The sequence below is a fragment of the Dendrobates tinctorius genome, unplaced genomic scaffold, assembly GCF_039654945.1.
Source record: "Dendrobates tinctorius isolate UK_male_01 unplaced genomic scaffold, ASM3965494v1 ptg000396l, whole genome shotgun sequence".
Classification (NCBI taxonomy): domain Eukaryota; kingdom Metazoa; phylum Chordata; class Amphibia; order Anura; family Dendrobatidae; genus Dendrobates; species Dendrobates tinctorius.
Genome location: NW_027362062.1, coordinates 4607501 through 4629648, shown reverse-complemented (window position 1 = coordinate 4629648; position 22148 = coordinate 4607501). Strand labels below are relative to the sequence as shown.

Sequence of the window (22148 nt, the reverse complement as noted above, 5' to 3'; positions counted from 1 at the left end):
CAACAGCACACAGCCTAATCCGTGACACATTCTTGAAATCTGTGTCTCATACCCTTAGATTACATAGCAAAAACCTGCTGACAGATTACCTTTATGTGTTTTCCTGTCCTGATTTCCAGCTTTAGCTCCCTGCCATGAGCAGATTAGCAAATGTGTTTCCAACCAACACCATAAATACAGCGCTAAATCTAGTTGTGATCTACTGGCTCAGGAGCTAAGGGCATACATACCATGACCTATGTGGCCCTTGAAGAGGAAGCTACTGGGTGGTGAAATCCCGTGCAATAATTAAAGGAAAGGCTGGAGAATTGGCCCCAGGGTAATGGAAAAGGTGTGGAGGAAGAATAAACACTATGCCCCCCAGTCATTGGTGGCAAGTGGCAACCCCATAACCGAGCCAATTTTCACTTTTACATTCTCATCTTTGCCAGTAGCCAAAACAGGCAACTGATTAATTGGAAACCTCATGATTCATAATAGGGGAACATAATCTTAGTTCACCCCAAAGCTCAACACTTCTGATTGGTTAATGGAGGGCTCTTTGCTAATATATGCCATCTCTTTTCAATAGAAGCTATTTTGAGGGTTCAGTTTCACCAGCTATGTCCTATTAAAGTAATGTATTCAATACCCTAAAATTAAGAAAAGCAATAGTAAATGACACAACTATTTATATACACAAACTACGGTAATAACTTATTAACTTTTCCAGCTGTTCACAGACGCCCAAACGCCTACCTAAACTAGAACAATGCCTTGGCCACTGAATAATGCCAATAATTGATGAAGGAGACAGATGTTGAGTGAATAAGATAAAAGTAATAATGAAAAATCGGTATGAACTTAACTCCTCTGTGTCCTAATTAATGAGTAATTGTGCTCCTGAGATGGTATACATCTGTTGGCTTGGTATATTCTTCACATCCACACAGCCGAAGCAGACTCCTAAAGAGTCATAAGGGTATTTTCTATAGCTGTTATAGATTTCTTAAAGCATCACTCCAGAGGGGTTTTATATACTACAAACCCAGAGTGGTTTCATCAATGAATGTTCCATGCCCTTAGTAATATGTTTACCAGACGCCATCTTGTGCTGTTAGTGACACCGCTCCGGTCCCATTCCGCCACGTTGAGCTGAAGTCAGAGTTTAGATTCCCATGGGTCTCATAGACTTAGGGCCCCGTCACAGACAGCGAGATCGCTAGCGAGGTCGCTGAGTTTGTGACGCATCAGCGATCTCTCGAGCGATCTCGCTGTGTGTGACATCCATCAGTGACCGGCCCCCCGCCGGGTATCTCTGATTGTGCAGGATCGTCCTGGGCCATCTTTTGATCATTGGTCTTCTGCTGGCCAGCACGCATCGCTGCGTGTGGCAGCAAGAGACCAGCGATCAGTGACGCTGCATGCTGGCATCTAGGGTAAACAGCGGGTATCTAAGAACCGCGCAGCTCTTGGATACCCGCTGTTTACCCTAGATACCAGCGTGCATGCTGGTACTGATCGCTGGTGAGTCTGTCTATGTGACAGGTCACCAGCGATCAGCCTAACTGTGTCCCAGCGATCCCATCCATGTCGGATCGTTGGTGGGATCACTGGGACATCGTTATGTGTAACGGGGCCTTTGCATTGAGACATGACCTCCAGCTCGAACCGCAAACACTGGAGAGATCCGGCAGCTAACAACCAGCAGAAGACTAGACTATCTAAATAAGAAAAAATGCCGGAGTGCTGCTTAAGACTGGTTATAAGTAGAGTTAAGTGAATATGTTCGGAATCTGTTGCCAAATCTGAATTTGCCATATTCATGCCATATTGGTACCCTATTCATGCCGAATTTATGTTTGATGATCAGTTCCGTACATATTCGTTCATTTCTACTCCTAGTGACTCCAAAGACATTCGTCGAATATTACAAAAACAATATTCGCCGCTGATCAGAACCGAATTTTGAAAAATTTGCTCAACTCTAGTTATAAACAATTGAAATGCATGGCTCTAATGTACACTGGATGTCCAAGGATTAAAAAGTAAGACACTTTTGGTAAATGTTACAATTTTTTTTATAAATTATAAAAATATAGAAACCCAATTGTCATAAACCCTACAAGGGTATTCAGAGTTAATAAAGAGGATGTGTTCAGGCCAGAATGGAAGGCAGTCCCAAAAATTATCTCTGTTTTTGGAGGACCTATGCTTTCCTGGATTACACAAGCAGAGTGTAAGGCATAATTTGCCCTGTGGAGGTGCTGCAGGGAAATTGAACACTTACTATTTGATTTCTCCACAAATTAAAGCTCAAGACTCAAGGGACCCTCTTCTAATAAGTAGGGATTGTCCAAAGGGCATAAACCCTTTAACTTCAATTTCCACCCAAATATTTGGCATTGATCAAATTATCGATAACCATGGTTTAAAGAGAAATAAATTCTAGATGTCATTGGTTCCATCCAGGCTAGCAAATCTCTGGTCTTAGTCAATACAATTTTGGGAAAAATGGCATCAATGACTAGCCTAAATTAAATTTCTTTCCTATATACGGTAAGTAAAGCCAAACCTTGTGACTTTTTATGTTTTCATACCTGGCTGTGATTGTTATCACCATACTGCCCATTAGGGTTGGCAAGGTGGCAGTTCCTGTACCAGAAGGCACCGCGATGTGACAGAGCACAATTAGTAAGGGCAAGATCATTATCCTTATCCCATGTAGTGAATTTCAATCCGTTGTGATATTTAAGAGCATCGCCTAAAACAGCAACAAAGAATTATATAAAAAAACATCAAATACATCAGAATGCATTATAATAAATCTATCTAAGCCTACTAAATCCCAACCAGCTTTCAAAAATGTCAAGAGCAAATTGGCAAAAATTATTAAATTAGTTTGCAGTTGTGACATGCACCATACATTTTTTTACAATCCTTTTTGCATAATTCATACATTTTTTAAATCCAAAAAACTTTTAAGGTCTTCCTGTAATTCCTTCTGTACTTTCTAGAATTTTTAAGAAGGATGTGAAGTAGTGACAATCTTACCCGCTGTGCCGGAGTAGTTATCAGCCACCAGTTTGTATCTGTCCCTAGAAGAACCCACATTGAAGGTGCGGTAAACGGCGTAGGCGGACTCATCTCCGGCGCGGAGGTCCACACGCAGCTCATACTTCACTGGACTATTAGTAAGTTTATGAAGCCAATCCAGACCTGCCCGGATGTACAAATATAGCTGATATTAAAAAAAAAATAGCATTGTTCATTCTTGTCTACATGCTAGATTTTCTCACTGCACTGAACCAATGAATGTTGAAACAAAATGGGGTAAAAAGGGATATTCTCACAAGAATAATTCTAGCCATGTGCCTTATTAAGAGTGGTGCCCACTTTGGCCTGTCCATTTATTACATAATCGTCCATTCATAGGAAGAATCTATTCAAAAGATTTGCAGGACCCTAGTCCGTCGTTCACATCAGTACTCCATGACAGCAGGACAAGGGTCTCCTGAATTAGCTCAGGTAGCACTCTGCTGATTACTAGGCCTCCACCATGTTGTGTCATGGCATAAGTCAAGGTCACTTGTTATGATTATGACCTTACGGTGCCTCCTGCAAAATCTTTTTGCTCAATTTTATGCATGTAATACTACATTTTTCCTGTAGTAGCCTCTGCAGTGGAAATGAGTGATTAGATTCAGTCGTTGTCGAAATGAAATAAACCCTTAAAAGCAATGTAGTAAAGGGTTTATCTAGAACAATTTGTTTTTAGTGTGGGCATAATAGCTTAACAGGCAGGTAGTTGCTAACAAAGGCAACTACCTGATTGTTCTACCAGGCGCATGGACGGAATAGTCATTGACCGCTCCTGCAGGAGATTCTGCTGCTCCATGTCAATAGAGAAGCTCTTCCTCTTCCAGGCTGCTCTGTCGACGGGGCGCGGCTGCAGACGTCATGCAGTTTGACAGCCGGCCTCCTGCAGCTAGACAGCGAAGAGCCAGCTGTCAATTAACATGACATCAGCAGTGACGTCCTGTCAACAGAGCGGAAAAGAAACCACAGTTCTGTCAACGTGATGTCAGCGAAAGATGATGAATCGCCGGCAGGAGTGGTCTGTGACGGAAGATATTGGGGTCAGGCACAACAGGTAGGTAGGTAGCAACTACTGGCCTGTTAATTTTTTGACCATAGGAAAAAAAAAGTTCTGGATAAACCTTTTAAGTGGAATTTACAGTCTGAAGCAAAATTACCACATGATACAAAATGGGCACCGGAAAATTCTGCAGCAATAAGTCCACGTATACTTGAAGCTGTAGTATAATTAGAAAAGTAATATTAAGGCAACTTCGATAGTACTTCTTTTTTATATTCTTTTTTTTTTTTTTAGAAAATGAAGGATTGCTTAATTGAATATATACAGTATATGTCAAACGTGGCTGTGTCAGTACTCACGTAGTATTCTCACGCTGGTGTGATTTGAATACCTGTGCAGCGACCTCTCACACATTGCACCACTCATAAGGCAGTTTCCTAATCATCCTTTAAAGGGAATCTGTCTGCAAGTTTTTTTATATGGAAGCAGTGGTATGGCTGCATAAGCACGTGTCCTTGTGTCCTTGTCCCCCATTAAAAATTATATCCAATTTCTAGATATCCGATGTGACAGTCATGAGATATCCACGGTAGAATTCATATGCAAATAACACTAGAAATGCACCGGGGCGTGTCAGCGCATTTAAAATAATCAGTCCAAGTGCACTGACACCCCCATTGCACTTCCAGACTGATTTGAATATGGATTTTACAATAGATTTCTCTTGATTGGCACATCGGATCTCTAAAAAAGGTATCATTTTTATTAGAGGGCAAGCATCTAAACACAGCCATACCTCTACTCCAATATGTGAAGAAAGGTACTGACAGGTTCACTTATAAAAGGGTATTCCCACCTGAGCCGTATATGGAATATCTACAGATATACTCCAAAAGGCATACATTTATATTCACACTGTCATATTTCACCAGTTTCACATACCAAGCCAGAATTCATCACTGGGATCTCCAAATCCCTCTCCATATGTCCTCCAGCGCTGGTAAAAGTCAAGCTTTCCACTTGTCCTTCTCTGGAAAACCTACAAGGTGAAAAAACACAACATAATGACAGAATGAATGTAGAAAAAACTCGAGAATAAAAAAAAAATACAGAAGACAATAATTCATCGATCACTTACAGTCCATCCACCTCCATCTGTATCCTGGTCACAATACACTCTGACACCTGGTGTGTTCTCTCCTCCGGGGTAGATGGTGTACACACCACTTACTCTGTTACCGGCAAGTCGGACTTGGGAACAATCCAGAGGGAATGTAATTACCATTGCCACTGGAAGAGAAATGCGAGATGAATAAGATGAATATACCGTAACTTTCCCAATATATGTAATAGTAACAATTTATAGGATATTGGTCACTTATAGAATCATAGATCATCATCAATAACTATTAAAAAATATCACCCTTACCAGTGAGGAACTTGGTGGTGGCTTCTCTGCTCTTCCGTTTTCCCTTATAGGCTCTCAGGAACACATTGTAGTTTGATCCTTTCTTGAGACCTTTCAGCTCGTAACTCTTGCTTGCAGCATCTAATTTAACCTCCTGTAATTGACAGATAAATCCATCTTTTTCTGGACTATTGTGAACACAACAACTACTACAGAACCAACCTAGAAGTGAAAACCGTCACATCGCAGCAGAAGGTCTGGATACTCTCTGGTCATTCTACTGCTAAGGTTTCATTACTTGACATTTTGATATATATTTTACTGTGTCTCAGTAAGTAAAAGTTCACTCTTCAACTTTATTTTTCTTTAGATTTAATTTGTGGCAATTCAGTTCTGAAAAAAGTCATAGAGGTCAACGTTTCATTGTTTTCTGATACAGATCTCCAAATACCCTGTACAGACCTATATTCAAAAGGGGTTATGCAGCCCAACAAGGAATACATCCCAGAACAGGGTAAATTATTTAAAGAAGTCATACTTACATTAACGATACCCCGAGGGCTCTTGTTTCGATGCTTCCCGGTCTCTGTACTAACTATTACACAATGATATCTTGACAAGTGACTACTGCAGTCAATCACTGTCTGCAGCATGGTACTACTCCAGTCATTGATTGGCTGCAGCAGTCACATGTTTATTTCAGGAAGTCATCACTGCAGCAAGAGGAGACTGGGGGGGAATCGTAAAGCATTCAAACAGGGGTGGCAGAGAATTGGTAATGTGAGTATGACATTCTAAGACTAAACAAAATTTAAATTAAATTCTGATTGCCTGCAGACACCACATGGGGGAACTCATGAGCTTACTGCATACTGGATTGTATAAGTAGTATGCAGCAAGCTCCCATGCTCCATCTAGTGGTGGATGCAAGAATATTGTTATAGAACTGGTCACATACCATATATCAGATTGTAATAGGATAAGTTAAAGGCTAGTGCATCTGCTTGCAGTTTAAAGTAACGCAAATACCACAAAAAAAGCCTCTATAATACCATTGAATCTAAATTATATCTCTCAATGTTAAAATCCACCCACTTTCAACATCATTAAGTAGGTATTAAAGCCTCACTAAACAAACTCAGCTCGTATTCCTCCATCTGGCATGGCTGTAATTACTTTACTGCAGAGTTTTACATGCACTAGACACCATGGTTTGCTCAATCATATTTTTTATGTTACTGTACATAAAACAGGCTTTAGATATGGAAATGAAACCATTGGGATTTAAGTGCAACCCCAAATTACCAGTTTATGTCCTAGGGCTCGAGCGGTTTCCTGCTACTGGCTGTGAATGGAGCTAATATTTTAGAAAATTCGGTGCAAGATTGGCTAATACACTAATCGTATATAGCCGTCAATGGAGTGTCATTGCAAGTAGCAGAGGAAATGGTTAAAGTTGCACTCTGCTTTGCATGAATATGTGGAGCACAGGTCTACAAACATCAGAGACAAAGCAAACATCAGTAAGGAAGCCAAAGTGATCACAATTACACTGGGGTCCAATTGTTACATAGGACTCGGCAATTTATGCTTCTTTCTACTAACCAACTTCCATTAAGAACATGCACTGCCCCAAGCAATATGAGAATATAAGCAATTGGACAATTGAAGGAGCAATGTATGCTGGGAAATGAGAAAAAGGAAGTTCCAGAACCTATAGAGCTCTTAGAATGTTGAAAAAGAAGAACCGCCTACTGAAAAAAGTGGATGGGAAGTTACATTGCATGAGAATCAGGATAGTTCCTGGGCATATCAGACTGGTATGGGCAGCAAATTTGTTTTAACCTGTTATGTTGAGTGACAGCAAGAAAATGCTTTTACTCTGGCTTTGTGTGAAAGGAGAGGTATACCTTAAGGCTGCTTTTACACTTGACGGGTTTTTTGCGGCCCGTTTTTACGGGCCATTTTTGTGGGCCGTATTGCCGTGATTTTTGTGATTTCCCGCAAAAACGGGCTGCAAAAAACCTTCTCGGATTGCCGTTTTTCCCTGTTATAACAAATAGCAGGGAAAAACAGCGATCCGCAAATACAGTTTACCGCAAAATCAAGCATTCATTGTTTTTGCGGTACCATTGAAATGCATTGCGGCCGTGTCCGTAAGCTGTGAAAAATATCGCCAAGCTCGATATTTTTTCACGGACGCAAATACGGCCATACGGAGCACGGCCCTCCTACCAATTTTTGCGGGCCGATTTTGCGGCCCCATAGAACTCTATTGGGGCTGCAAAAATACGGCAAGTATAAAACCAGCCTAAAACTATTTGCAGTTGATCCTCCTATAAATCCTTTACCTGTCGCTTTCCAGCTTCATCCTCATAGGTGAGTATATAACCATCTATCTGAGCTACAGGAGGAGTCCAAGTCAAGGTGGCTTCATTCTGTGTAATTTCAGAGGCCTGCAGATTTTTGGGTGCATCGATATCTAGATGAGAGGATGTAAAATATTATAGTAAAGTAAGTTTACAACTCAGTAATGTATTTGCATTATCACACTGACCACCATTATGACCACAGCCCTAGATTTCGAGTCATTCTGGGCTTCCAGAAGGGCAGGTAGTTCCTTAGACACAGTGTAAGTGTAGGTGCTCTGATCCCTGACCGTCACTAAAGTCACTTGCTTGCTACACTTCATGTGAGTGGCAGATGCAGACAGGAACCGGGGATCAGGGTGCACCTGCACTGACACTGTATGTGGCCGCTGGGCTCCTCCAGTGTTATTGCACACGTGCAGGATCGCGGATTTAGTTCAAGCAGCGCTTACACTGGGGAAGCAAACGCTATCAAACAAGATCAGGGAAAGTGCTCAATATATAATTTACAGAGCGTAGCAGGGCACTGAGCCTTTGGCCATGGCAAGGCGGCATCAAAGCTCCCTCATTTGCATCTGAAATTTTGCTATGGAGCTTAAAATTTACAGGCAGATAGTCACTAACTACCTGCCTGTTCTTGCCAGCGCTGATTTCTGCTGGTTCAGAGAGATCACGGACCGCTTCTGCCAGTGATTCTGCAGCTTTTGGTGACTTCGAGAGCAGCTTCTTCTCTTCCACTCTGTTCTGTTGATAGGGCATCTCTGCCGATATTATGCTGATTGACAGTTAGCTCCCCGCTACCTAATTGCAGGGAGCAAGCTGTCAATCAGCATGACATTGGAAGTGACGTCCCATTGACAGAGCAGCTCAAAAGAGAAAAAGCTGTTCTGTTGACGTGAGGTCAAATAAAGCAGCAGCATCGCCGGCGAAAGCGGTCCATGACCGCTCTGAGCCAGCAGAGATCGGCGCTGGACAGAACAGGCAGATAGCTAGCAATTACCTGCCTATAAGTTCTTAGGCCCGCAGCAAAAAGTGAGCAAAGTCTCGGATATGTCTAATCTCACCTGTTGTGGCTTTAACGGTGGCTCGCTTGCTCCTCTTGTTTCCCCTTTCTGCCCATATGTTGAATATGTACTCCATTCCAGGGGTGAGGCCGGTCAAGAAAGTGTTGGTCTTCTCCTTGCCCACAGCCACCTCTTCACTGTGTCCATCAGGTGATGAATATGTTAATATATAGCGATCTATTTGAGCACGGGCAGGCTGCCAGGATAAGCTGGCTGTGTCTTCACCCACATCTGTGACCGCCAGGTTTTTAGGACCATCAATTCCTACAGATAATAGTGAAATGTTGGTCATAAACTACATTATGCATTGGATACTCTGATCACAAACACCATTCTGGTCTGCGCTGAGGACAGAACAGTACAATTTTTTCTACTCATAAAAGTGTTTCTAAATATTATTTCACTGTCCTTTTTATACCTTTTACATTACATCAGCCTTCATATATAAATCACCACCATGAATACCGATTAAAGATTTCATTTTTCACATAATTTCATGCAAATTATGCTTCATGTGACCTCCATGTGTATTATGAATCAAAAAATAAAAATATTTGTTATATGGGGTCACTTAATGATATTATAATATATGTGTCCATTTTATTTCTTATATTACTATATATATAGAGAAGACGGCATTTGTATCTTCAGATATCGGAATTGTACATGCACGCGTGTTTTCACAGGTGAATTTGTAGACAAAGGCCAATAAATCTCTTATTCTTGTTATTTGAGGTTCAGGGACAAATAAATCTGACTGGTGTATGTGTAAGGGGATAAATGAGTGAGGAGACGCACACAGTAATGCCTAAACTGAGTGTCTGTAAGTGAACATCTCCATCTGCTGACCAAAGATGATAGGAAAGGAGAAGGCAGAGAGAACTGCATTAGTAGGAACTGAAGAGCGAAGTACATGTCCCCCGAGGGTAGAGATTTGAGGAGACACCAGGTCAGATGTCAGCTGTGGCGCAGATATTAATTAGAAAAGGTCTGGGATAGCAGAGAAGTAGCAGGATGGATGGGTGAGCAGCAGAGTGAGCTTATAGCTGCCATTATGAGAGTTCAGACCACAGTAAAGGAACCGAGAGACCAGACCCGAGTGCAGACCTGAGAGACCAGACTCAAATAAAGGAACCGAGAAACCAGACCTGAGTGAAGGAACAGAGACAGCAGAGCTGAATTAAGTGGACAGAGCCAGGGCCGAGAGAGAGACGTATAGGCCACAGCGGAAGAACATTCATTTGAGCCACCGCTTGCAGTATAGACGTACAGTACAAAGTGGGGACCAGGGCAGTGCTTCAGGGATCGAAGGTGGCCAGTGTGACGAGTGTACCGAGTAACTCACCAATCTGGGATTTGCAGCCTAGCAGGTATCATCGACCCCCCCCTCCACTTTAGGGCCTGTGTGACGTTTCATGTTCCCTAAAGAATGACGACAGTGACGGGCCTGGTAGTGAAAGTTATGTCCTTTTGGTTATTGTATTAAGATTAAGACCTCACTGATGATAATAGATGTTTAATTGCAATAATAGAAATATAGTGTGTGAATAGCATTGTGTCAACACCCTGTTTATCCGAATTGCTATATTCTTCTTGCAACATAACTTGCTTAATTTTCACTATCTGCATTACCACCTGATAGTGTGCCGAAGGCACCCCTTTAATTCAAATAAATAGTTGTTCATTTAAGTACCACTGTCTCCTCATTGTCTGCACTGTCGCATCCGCAGCTAACCTATCCCTGTCATCACAGCTAACCTATCCCTGTCCTTACAGATAACCTATCCCTGTCATTACAGCTAACCTATCCCTGTCCTTACAGCTAACCTATCCCTGTCCTTACAGCTAACCTATCCCTGTCCTTACAGCTAACCTATCCCTGTCCTTACAGCTAACCTATCCCTATCCTTACAGCTAACCTATCCCTATCCTTACAGCTAACCTATCCCTGTCATTACAGCTAAACTATCCTTATCCTTAGAGCTAACCTATCCCTGTCATTACAGCTAACCTATCCCTATCCTTAGAGCTAACCTATCCCTGTCCTTAGAGCTAACCTATCCCTGTCCTTCGAGCTAACCTATCCCTGTTCTTAGAGCTAAACTATCCTTGTCCTTAGAACTAAACTATCCCTGCCTTTAGAGCTAACCTATCCTCCTTACAGCTAACCTATCCCTGTCCTTACAGCTAACCTATCCCTGTACTACAGCTAACCTATCCCTGTCATTACAGCTAACCTATCCCTGTCCTTAGAACTAACCTATCCCTGTCCTTAAAACTAGTAACATACTAACATAGTTAGTAAGGCCGAAAAAAGACATTAGTCCATCCAGTTCAGCCTATAAAATTCTGTCAGAATAAATCCCCAGATCTACGTCCTTCTAAATAACCTAACAATAACTGTAGGATAAAATATTGTTACGCTCCAGGAAGACATCCAGGCCTCTCTTGAACCCTTCGACTGAGTTCACCATCACCACCTCCTCAGGCAGGGAATTCCAGATTCTCACTGCCCTAACAGTAAAGAATCCTCTTCTATGTTGGTGGAAAAACCTTCTCTCCTCCAGACGCAGAAAATGCCCCCTTGTGACCGTCACCTTCCTTGGTATAAACAGATCCTCGGATAGATATTTGTATTGTCCCCTTATAAACTTATACATGGTTATTAGATCGCCCCTCAGTCGTCTTTTTTCTAGTCTAAATACTCCTAATTTTGCTAATCTCTCTGGGTATTGTAGTTTCTCCATCCCCTTTATTAATTTTGTTGCCCTCCTTTGTAACCGCTTTAGTTCCATTACATCCTTCCTGAGCACCGGTGCCCAAAACTGTACACAGTACTCCATGTGCGGTCTAACCAGAGATTTGTACATAGGCAGTATAATGCTCTCATCATGTGTATCCAGACCTCTTTTAATGCACCCCATGGTCCTGTTTGCCTTGGCAGCCACTGCCTGGCACTGGCTGCTCCAGGTAAGTTTATCATTAACTAGGATCCCCAAGTCCTTCTCCATGTCAGATTTACCCAGTGGTTTACCGTTTGACCATTGCTAACCTAGCCTTGTCCTTAGAGCTAACCTATCCTTGTCCTTAGAGCTAACCTATCCTTGTCCTTAGAGCTAACCTATCCTTGTCCTTAGAGCTAACCTATTCCTGTCTTTAGAGCTAACCTATTCCTGTCTTAGAGCTAACCTATCCCTGTCCTTAGAGCTAACCTATCCCTGTCCTTACAGCTAACCTATCCTTGTCCTTCCAGCTAACCTATCCCTGTCCTTAGAGCTAACCTATCCCTGTCCTTACAGCTAACCTTATAGCTAACAATGTTATGTCATGCAATCCCTGTGGCCAATCAGCAGTGCCTTCACTCTCTTCTATCACATAATTGACATCTGAAGGAAGTAAAAGGACAGCTGCAGCCCTCACTTCCTCTGAATACCTTGATTTGTACGAAGGAGGGAAGCAAACGCCGATTGGCCCTGCTAGAGCCAATGCTGACTCTGCTGGAATAGCACCGGCATCAGAGGTGAGTATATGTGTTATCATTTTACTGTAGGTAAATATACGGATTCAGAAGGGGTTTTCCGAGTAATGGACAACCCTTTCAAAACTAGTATAGTGTAACTATGTATCATTGGGTGAGTTGAAAAATGGGGGGAGGATATGAGACTAATTGTGACCCAATGGCAGTGGCGTATCTAGGGGGGGGCAGCCGGGGCAGTTGCCCCGGGCGCAGCCAGCAGGGGGGCGCAGTCGGGCCGCCTAATGCAGCGGTCCGCAGTGTCCTCCCTGGCGGCTGCGTTCTGCCGCCCCCCGCCTGAGAGTCGGCGGTTCTCTGTGGCAGCCGCCTGTACAATTGAAGCTCTGACCGCCGAGCCAGAGCGACGTCAGCAGCGTGATCAGGTCATGTGATCACGCTGCTGACGTCACTCCCCGGCGCCCAAAGCAAACGCTGGTGGTAAGTGTGCTCCTCTGTGGAGCTGAAGAAACCACCGAAGATGGGAGATGAGGGGGAGTTAATTAGTGGAGATGGGGGGGATTTGTAGAGGGGATGGCGGTTAATGTGTGGGGGTATATAGAGTGGGGATGGGGGTTAATGAGTGGGGATGGGGTTAATGTGTGGGGGTTAATGAGTGGGGATGCCATGGTGTTAATGTGTGGGGGGATTTGGAGTGGAGAAGGGGGTTATTTAATGTGATGGGGGTTAATGAGTGGGGATTGGGTTAATGTGTGCGGGGGTTAATGAATGGGGATGGGGATTAATGTGTGGGGGCGTTAATGAGTGGGGATGGGGGTTAATGTGTGTGGGGGTTAATGAATGGGGATGGGGGTTAATGTGTGTGGGGGTTAATGAATGGGGATGGGGTTAATGTGTGGGGGTATTTGGAGTGGGGATGGGGGTTAATGAGTGGGGATGGGGGTTAATGTGTGTGGGGGTTAATGAGTGGGGATGCCATGGTGTTAATGTGTGGGGGGATTTGGAGTGGAGATGGGGGTTATTTAATGTGATGGGGGTTAATGAGTGGGGATTGGGTTAATGTGTGCGGGGGTTAATGAATGGGGATGGGGATTAATGTGTGGGGGCGTTAATGAGTGGGGATAGGGGTTAATGTGTGTGGGGGTTAATGAATGGGGATGGGGATTAATGTGTGGGGGTATTTGGAGTGCAGATGGTTATTTAATGTGTGGGGGGATTTGGAGTGGTGATGGGGTTAATGAGTGGGGATTGGGTTAATGTGTGCGGGGGTTAATGAATGGGGATGGGGTTAATGTATGGGGGCGTTAATGAGTGGGGTTGGGGTTAATGTGTGGGGGTATTTGGAGTGCTGATGGGGGTTAATGAGTGGGGATTGGGTTAATGTGTGGGGGGATTTGGAGTGGGGATGGGGGGATTTAATGTGTGGGGAGATTTGAGGACACAAAATAAAGAGTATGTATGAGGAAACAGTATGGGGGATTGGTGCAGACAGTATGGGGAGCGAATGGGTTAATGTATGTGTGCAGACACAGTATGGGGAGTCGGGGGTATGTGTGAGCAGACAGTATAGAGAGTGAGGGGGTAAATATATGAGGAGACAGTATGGTGAACAGGTGGGATGATAGAGGAGACCGTATGAGGAGGGAGGGGGAATAGTGTGAGGTGACAGTATATTGCAGATATTTTTATTTAGGGGCATTATAATGACACTTCTATCTTTAAGGGCGTCGTGTGGAGATTTGCTGCAGAAGACCGGAGAAGATGGAAGTCTGCAGAGACGAGATGTGGATGAGAAAACTCATCATGGGGTCTAGAAGAAAAGGTGACTGACTGCAGAGACGACGTCATCTATAAGGTACCTGGATGTAAATGTTATTTGTGATACTGACTAATTCTCATGTTTTTATTTGTTAGGAACATTAAAGGGGTTGTCCAGGTTTGTACGGAGTCTGCAGTCATTCTATGTGACTGCAGACGTCTGAATTCTCACAGTGCCCACTGAACGCTGTTAGAATTCTCTCGTGCCGGTAATTTACATACATGCGGTCACATGCTGACTAGACATGTGTGGCCTCACTCAATGAAAATGAACGGAGCTAGGCCGGGCACGTCTAGTCGGAATGTGGCCAGAAGTATATAAATCACATACTTGTGCTGACATGACGGTACATCAGCAAGGGAGAATCCTAAAAGTGTGCAGTGCATTAGTTGTGAGAATTCAGAAGCTGCAATGTCAGGATTTAGCTCTGTAGGTTCCAGTAGTCATCACATGGACACTTCACCCATATGCGATTTTCATAGTTATGGTCCTGTGACAACGAGCTTCTCTTCCTGCTTCTCTCAGTTTTTTACTGAACATTGAGAGCATTAGGAGGAGCAGCTCGTGGGTACATAGCTAAGTGTGCAAGTCGCATATGTACTTGGGGGGGGGGGGGGGGGCGCCGAACCGAATTCTTGCCCCGGGTGCCAGAAAGCCTAGATACGCCTCTGCCCAATGGGCTATTTCTTAGAAAACTGGCCATGTCCATCTTTCCGACTGTGGCCATTGTATAATATTACAAGATTAGAAAGAGCAGGGAAGTGGGGGAAGGAATGAGCGATGCTCCGAACACAATTACCATTCTGAATGTTCCTTTCCTCTATCCTTTTCCCATGTGGGCCCTGCAAATGGAAGTAAATCTGCTTTCTCTTCACTCTTCAAATATCCATTTCTTGACAATAGAACACAATGAGAAGTTGTCACAGGAGGTGACATATCCCATTTCCATGCTCACACCGGCATTACGAGACGCTCCGCAGCTTCCTGCTTATTATAATCTACCGTACTTGTTTTATTATGCACCAGTTTTCTTAATTAAATTAATCATAGCGAGTTTATTTACACGGCTGCCTGGAGTATATAATAAAGAAAATAATAATAATTAGGATTGTTTACCACCACGGAATATGCAGAATAACCTATTGCCTCTCAGACAGGGTTAAAAGATACATAATTCAAGGATTTATAGATTGAGGTTGATGCCAGAGATGGGAGAACACAAATAATGAAATGGCACAAGTCTGCAGAATAAGCGATATTTATCTGAGTGTTGTACAAGGCGGCCCGCTGCTGATATATACGCTACGATACCCACGAGTACTTGTGTGCCCTGAGATAGATATTGCAAATAAGGCATTTTCATGTGACTCTTGCTGGGTAAATAGCACTGTTTAATGAAGAATCGCATGGAGGGAAATAAAAATAAATGTATGTCCGCGAAACGGCCACGCAATCATTTATATGCCAAGGGTTGTAAATGCCATATTTAACGTCTTCCGGTACGCTTATGTAATATTCATAGGTGACACTTGTTCAGGGAGTGTGTGACAGGTTGTAATATACATATCCATCCAGCCAATATACTGATTAGACCGGCGGATACATTTAGGAATGATCGTCAATGACCAGAATGATTGCTGGTACCAAGAACTACTTGTTTGATCGACTGATTGAAAAAATGTACTGATTGTGCAAATAAATCTCAGTGATTGATTGAGTCAGAAAATGAAATAATGGCTAGAGATGAGCGAGCGTGCTTGGATAAGGTCTTATCAGCACACTCGTGTGCTTGGAGTGGCTAAAGCCCCCATCACACACAGCGATCTCGCTAGCGAGATCGCTGCTGAATCACAAGTTTTGTGACGCAACAGTGATCTCACCAGCGAGATCGCTGTGTGTGACACTTACCAGTGACCAGCCCCCTGCCGGTTATCGCTGATCATCCTGGAATGGCCAGGACATTTTTTTGATCACTGGTCTCTCGCTGGCCAGCACGCATCACTGCGTGTGACAGGCGGTAGACCAGTGATCAGCGAGCTGGCGCTGGTAACTAAGGTAAACAGAGGGTTTCTAAGAGGTGCGCAGTGCTTAGAAACCTGATGTGTACCTTAGTTACCAGCGCGCTGATGCAGGGAGCTGGTAACCAAGGTACACATCGGGTTTCTAAGCACCGCGCGCCGCTTAGAAGCCCGATGTGTACCTTGGCTACCAGCTCCCTGCACCAGCGCGCTGGTAACTAAGGTACACAGTGGGTAACTAAGCGACGTGTGTCGCTTGTTACCTGCGTGTCGCTGGTGCTGATCGCTGGTGAAGCTGCCTGATTGGCAGCTCACCAGCGAACATGTAGCGACACATCAGCGATCCTGACAAGGTCATATCGTTGTAGGGATCACTGGTGCGTCGCTATGTGTGACGGGGCCCTTAGGCATGCTCAAATATTATGTTTGAGTCCCCATGGCTGCATGTCTTGCGGCTGTTTGACAGCAACAACACATACAGGGATTGTCTAACAAACCAGCAATGCCTGCATTTGTTGCGGCTGTCAAACAGCCTTGAGACATTGAGACATGCAGCCATAGGGACTCGAAAACATATTATTCGAGCACGCGAAAGACACTCGGTGAGCACCCGAGCATGTTCAGATAACACCTAATCCAAACACGTGTAGCAGTGGTGGGGGGCTGATGGATTGCTCCCAGACACTCAAGGGTTAAATACATTTGATGTTCATGTATGTGATGAAGGTATGATATGCACTGGGGCTGTAATTAGCTAGGACAGGGTTAACTGTAGTGGCTGGCCCAGTTTGGGAAGAGGAACTGAGAGTTGGTAGCAGTTCCAGGAAGTGACAGGGCAGTCAGTGTGTGGACAGCAGTGAATGAAGTAGCAGGTCTGGAAGGCTGCTAGGGACAGCATGAACCTAATACTCAGGTCAGTAGATTGCCGAAAATAACCTTCAATGTGATTCCGTCTAAATGGCATGGGGCAACCTCAAGATGTACATCGGGGACCTGGGGCACACTCAGCTTGTGAAGCTACAGGGAAAGATGAACTCAGACTACATGGGGCAGAAGGTATTGCAGCCCGTATATTCTGTTAGTGACGGAGATGATTCCATAGGGCTAGGAAAGCCAGAGATGTGCCTCCTGTACCGAGAACCAGGGCTGAAGTTGTATCTGATTCCTGTGAGAAAGATAGTAACCCGTTTGGCCTCATTCTTTTTATCTGCCTGTAAATACTGTTCATACTGCTATTCACCAAGTAGACGTTTGGTTGTTTTTATGAACCTCGTGTCTCCTGGATTATTTGCTGCCCTGGATCCAGAATATGCATTCCTGGACTCAGAAGAAGCAGAGGCCTACATCCCCAAAGTAAGTGTGATGCCCCACACACATAGCAGAGCACCAGGACTGGGACACGAGATGTCTGTTTGATGCCAGAGCGAGTGGGGACTGAAGTTCTCCCACGACTACCTCGCTTGTTCATCTTACACAAACAAAATTGATAAATCGCATGTGTCATTTTGATGAATTTGGGGCAAAAAACGTCAGCGAAAAACACTAGTAAAAAAATAAATAAATAAATATAAGAATCCACAAATGATGAATTGTGTTTTGACATCACCAGCACCCTCTTGTGTCCTACGTTTAGGTGCAACTGTGATCACAGAACCCCCTACCATAGTTGCCAAGAGTCTTGAATTTGGTGGAACTGTCCTCAAATTTTCGGAAAACAAACCCAACAAAAAATTTGGGCATGTGCCATTCTAAATAGGTGGGGTGTATTCCTACTTTACTAACCGAGAGGTTGGTAAGTATCCTCTACTTCAGGAGAAACAACACATGAAATGAGGTTGCAGGTAATATTTTCCACCACAGTCCTAACTGCAGTCCGAACAGTTTGGGCTGCTGACATTTGTGTGATCACATATTGGAATATATTCATATGGGGTTGTAAACTGGACTGGTATCTGTACCAGGCTGTATCTGCAGTATTACTATGTTAACAGACTCCAATTTGGCTCCAGCGCAGAACAGCAATGGGATCGTAATAAATTTAAAAATGCAAATTTGGTGTGTTACCCGTATGAATTGGGTCTGAGTGATGCATGATACTTTCTGCATGGTAAGATTAACGTATGCTGTATATATTTAAATATAATTGAGATCTGCAGTTTTCTTTTCATTAGTGGCTAATGAATAATTCTCATGGATTTTATTCTTTCACCTGTCAGCGCTTTTTAGCCTTAACTTGAGCTTTCTTAACAAATAAAGTGTAGTATCGCCATCACTAATTACACAGCACTGCATTATACCGAGCAGCGGAAAGACCCATTGCTAGATTGTAGTTATTCCAGTGCATAAATTGCTATCCTACTACATTTATGACAAATATTCCTAATAGTTGGGGTTTTAACTGCTAGGACTTCCACCTATGGGGAAAATGGGGAAACCTACTCTTGGAAGTGTCACTACAGTCAGAGGTTTCTCAACCCTTAGGCTATGTTCACACCTGGCATTTTGCTGCATTTTCTTATGCAAATTAAAGCAGCGTTTTACAGTACCAGAAGAAGCTATGAAATTTCAGAAAGCTAATTCTTACATTTGATTTTTTCCTGACTGAATTGGAAAACTGCAGCATGTCACTTCTTCCAGCGCTTTTGCAGCATTTTTCAAACATAGAAAGCAATGAGTATGGCTGGTTTCACATTCACGCTTTTTAAGCGCACGCACGGCCGGGGGTAGCTCCGCCCCCGAGCCGGCTCTCTGCCCGGCGTGCCCGCCCCTTCCTTGTAGCGCCGCTGTGCGCTAGGAGGCGGCGCTACAAGGAAGGGGCGGGCACACCGGGCAGAGAGCCGGCTCGGGGGCGGAGCTACCCCCGGCCGTGCGTGCGCTTAAAAAGCGCGAATGTGAAACCAGCCTATGACAGCGGTTTTGCACAGTTTTGCAGCATTTTTGGTTAAAAAAATGCAGATACAGCAGGATATGAAACCCATTTATTTTTTGTCATTTTCTCAAGTTTAATCCATAATGTCTTGGGATCTTCAACTGAGCTCAGATGTTAGTACAGTTCAATTAAATCAGTGATATGTGTGAAAGTATAACTGGATGCCCTACCAATGTGTTAAGTAAACAATGCCCTACCAATGTTTTAGGTAAACAATGTCTGACCAATTCAAATTCCCCCATTGTTTTTACATTTGTGTTTGTGTATTTTTTCATGAACTTATGTAACCCAAGTTCAAGGCTGCTCTTCATATATGAATCCAGCTTTTTTTGTTCAGAATAGTCTCTATTTTTCCAGACATGAACATTTATTTCTCTTCAATAATTTTATCAAATTGCCTTTTTATCCAAAAATGTTTTATGGTTTCACATACAGTACGTCTTGCATTGGTGGCCCAACACCGTGTGTTGTTCATGCTTGCAAGGTGAAGACAAAGCTTATCTTTGGGATCCTGAAAAAGGCAGCAAAACCTGTGTTTTGGCTACAGATTTTTTACTACCAAGAGATCAGGTTTTGTGTACAGAAAAAAAGCAGCAACATGTGAACATCGTCTTACACCTTATAATGGTGGGAGCTGCACGCATATACAGTATAGTGAACTTGTTATTCAACACTCCTTTAGTACTTTCATATCCCTTCTCCAGTGTGCATGCTTCCCCTCATCTCATTCTAATATGGAAGCTACAAGAGGGTACCAACGTTTATCCTCCATTGACTGCACTGATATTGATGATCCGAGCCTGACTGCATTGTTATAAAACAGACCAAGCAAGCCAAGAAAATCCCCATAATTTAGTAATTCTTTGACTCTTTCAGTAGACATTCGATGCATGTGATTTTTTTAGTTGGTCCTTTGTGTCCATGAGATCTCACACTCCTTCGTCAATAGTATGTGCAGTTGTTCTTTGGGGGCAGAACAGGCTGAGGTCCTGATGTCCTATCAATAAAGTTTCTCTCTGGTGCTTTCAACCAAGTCCCCGTTACACTTCCTTCAAAAAAAATATCCATACATTGCCCAGAACAGATTCACCACCATACCTGTTATGCCGACTACACTTGAGGTTTTTCCTTCTCGTCCTCCTCGCACAGACTGGACGTTGATATCATACGTAGTCGTGGGCTGTAGTCCTGAGGAAAGAAAGGCAAATGATCAGATTTTATACACCTGAAAGACTTCACTTTCTAAAATATAATATATGGTACATTACCCAGCTGTGCATTTGTGGCTGGGGACGGGTACATCATCACAAGCCACCTCCGTCTGATGCACATAGAGTTTACAGACGAAGCAGAGGCCAGCAGATGTGGATTGATTGCACATGCACCAAATAACTTGAGGAGATATCAATCAACCCAGAAAGAGCATGTTTAAGGACCAACAGATGCTGCTCTTCAGAGGAAAAGGTCTACTCCCATGTTAAACGGTTGGCAGTCTGGTAGTGGCAACTTAAAACCTGTCCACAGGATAGGTGATAACTTATAGATTAATGGTGGTCCAAATGCTTGAACCCCCACAGATAACTAATGGAACAATTTTATGCCTGTTAGAATGGAGCGGCAGTGCACATACTCGATCGTGGCTCCATTCATTCCCTATGGGGCTGCTGGAGAAAGCTAAGTTCAGCACTCCGAAAGTCCAATAATAAAGGATAAATGGAGTGAAGGCGGAGAATGCGTATTATCGCTCCATTTTAATAGGGATTAATTAAAATGGTCCATAAGTGCAATCCTGGAGGCTTCAGCAGTCAGACTCTTTACTGATCAAAAAGAATTATCACTTATCCTATGTATAGATGGTAACTTGTTTCACTAAAACAGCCTCTTTAAGTTCCCATACAATACAAGGCAGTGGTGGTGATTTAGAAGCACACAATATTATGACAGATTGCCTTTAAGGCTGTAATTTCTCTTTTCTCTAAGTAAAAAAATCTACTATATTGTCCTTCTGGATTTTGACACAAGAACCTATCACCCTGGATGATCTATGATGAATAGATTGAAGGGTCCTTACCCTAGTTCCTCCTTATCAAATGACCACAGTGAAGAGGAGTTTAAATGGAACAATGGCATTCGAGTACAGTGCTTACAGGATCATCTTCCATTTAAATCTCTCCTTACCTTATTTAGCGATTGTAAAAGTCCTAGTGATGGGGGCCCTGGCAAACAAATTTCCCACAAATCACTTTTGCAGGAAAACCTCCTTTAAAGGAACTCGTAAACATATAGTTTATAGCAGGGTTTTATGTAAGAGTGGTGGACTGAGTAGTCAGCAAGTTGACGTAGCACAAGTCTCCTGCTTCTGCCTCCCTTAGATGATGGAACCAAGCATCGCTCCTTCTCTTGAACCTGTTAGCGAAGAAGATTACTTATTTTTAATACTGGTTGTCTGAGTATCTGACATTATTTGTGTTATGCTCCTGGGTTCAAACCCTCAAGCTTGTGTTTTGTGGTCGGTTTCTTTTTCCACCGAGCCACAACAGAAAAACCTTTCAGTCATGATGACCCCCAATAAAGTTGCTGAATCTATGATTCCCAGGTTGGTTCAGGGAAAATGTAGTGCTCTCAATTCAGATGCCTGGCAGTGAAAACCTCCTAAAATGACCCAGTTCTTTGCAGTTAGTTTTGCCAGGGTCTTACTAATCAGATACGAGATATGTTGGCTGATAGTCCCTCCCTCTTGTCTCTGTATAAGGCCAAGTCACTGGCAGTGAGTTTGAATAGAAGTTTTAGGGATAAGAAAAGATTCAAGGATGTTTTGGTGACTTCTCCCTCTCATCCTGTTGAGGCAGGAGAACCAATGCAAAATTGGGCTTACAGAAGAGTCCAACTATGATGTAGGCCAGTGGTCCCCAACCTTTTTTGCACCAGGGACCGGTTTCAAGCAAGACCATTCTTCCATGGCCCGGCAGGGCGGGGATGGAGGTGTGGCAG

The 22148-nt window shown here is 43.4% G+C and overlaps 1 protein-coding gene across 2 annotated transcripts in view; it reads right to left on the bottom strand.

Annotated features, from left to right (window-relative positions):
* Positions 1 to 22148, bottom strand: part of LOC141076284 (tenascin-N-like) — a 93867-nt gene that overhangs the window by 5796 nt on the left and 65923 nt on the right. For both annotated transcript variants that reach the window (XM_073563673.1, XM_073563672.1), the window contains exons 7-14: positions 20256 to 20345; positions 8920 to 9183; positions 7838 to 7968; positions 5508 to 5640; positions 5217 to 5368; positions 5021 to 5117; positions 3034 to 3198; positions 2580 to 2743 (exon numbers count right to left, since the gene is read on the bottom strand). In XM_073563673.1, the coding sequence (XP_073419774.1) occupies positions 2580 to 2743; positions 3034 to 3198; positions 5021 to 5117; positions 5217 to 5368; positions 5508 to 5640; positions 7838 to 7968; positions 8920 to 9183; positions 20256 to 20345 (1196 nt within the window). The remainder of the gene's footprint in view (positions 1 to 2579; positions 2744 to 3033; positions 3199 to 5020; positions 5118 to 5216; positions 5369 to 5507; positions 5641 to 7837; positions 7969 to 8919; positions 9184 to 20255; positions 20346 to 22148) is intronic.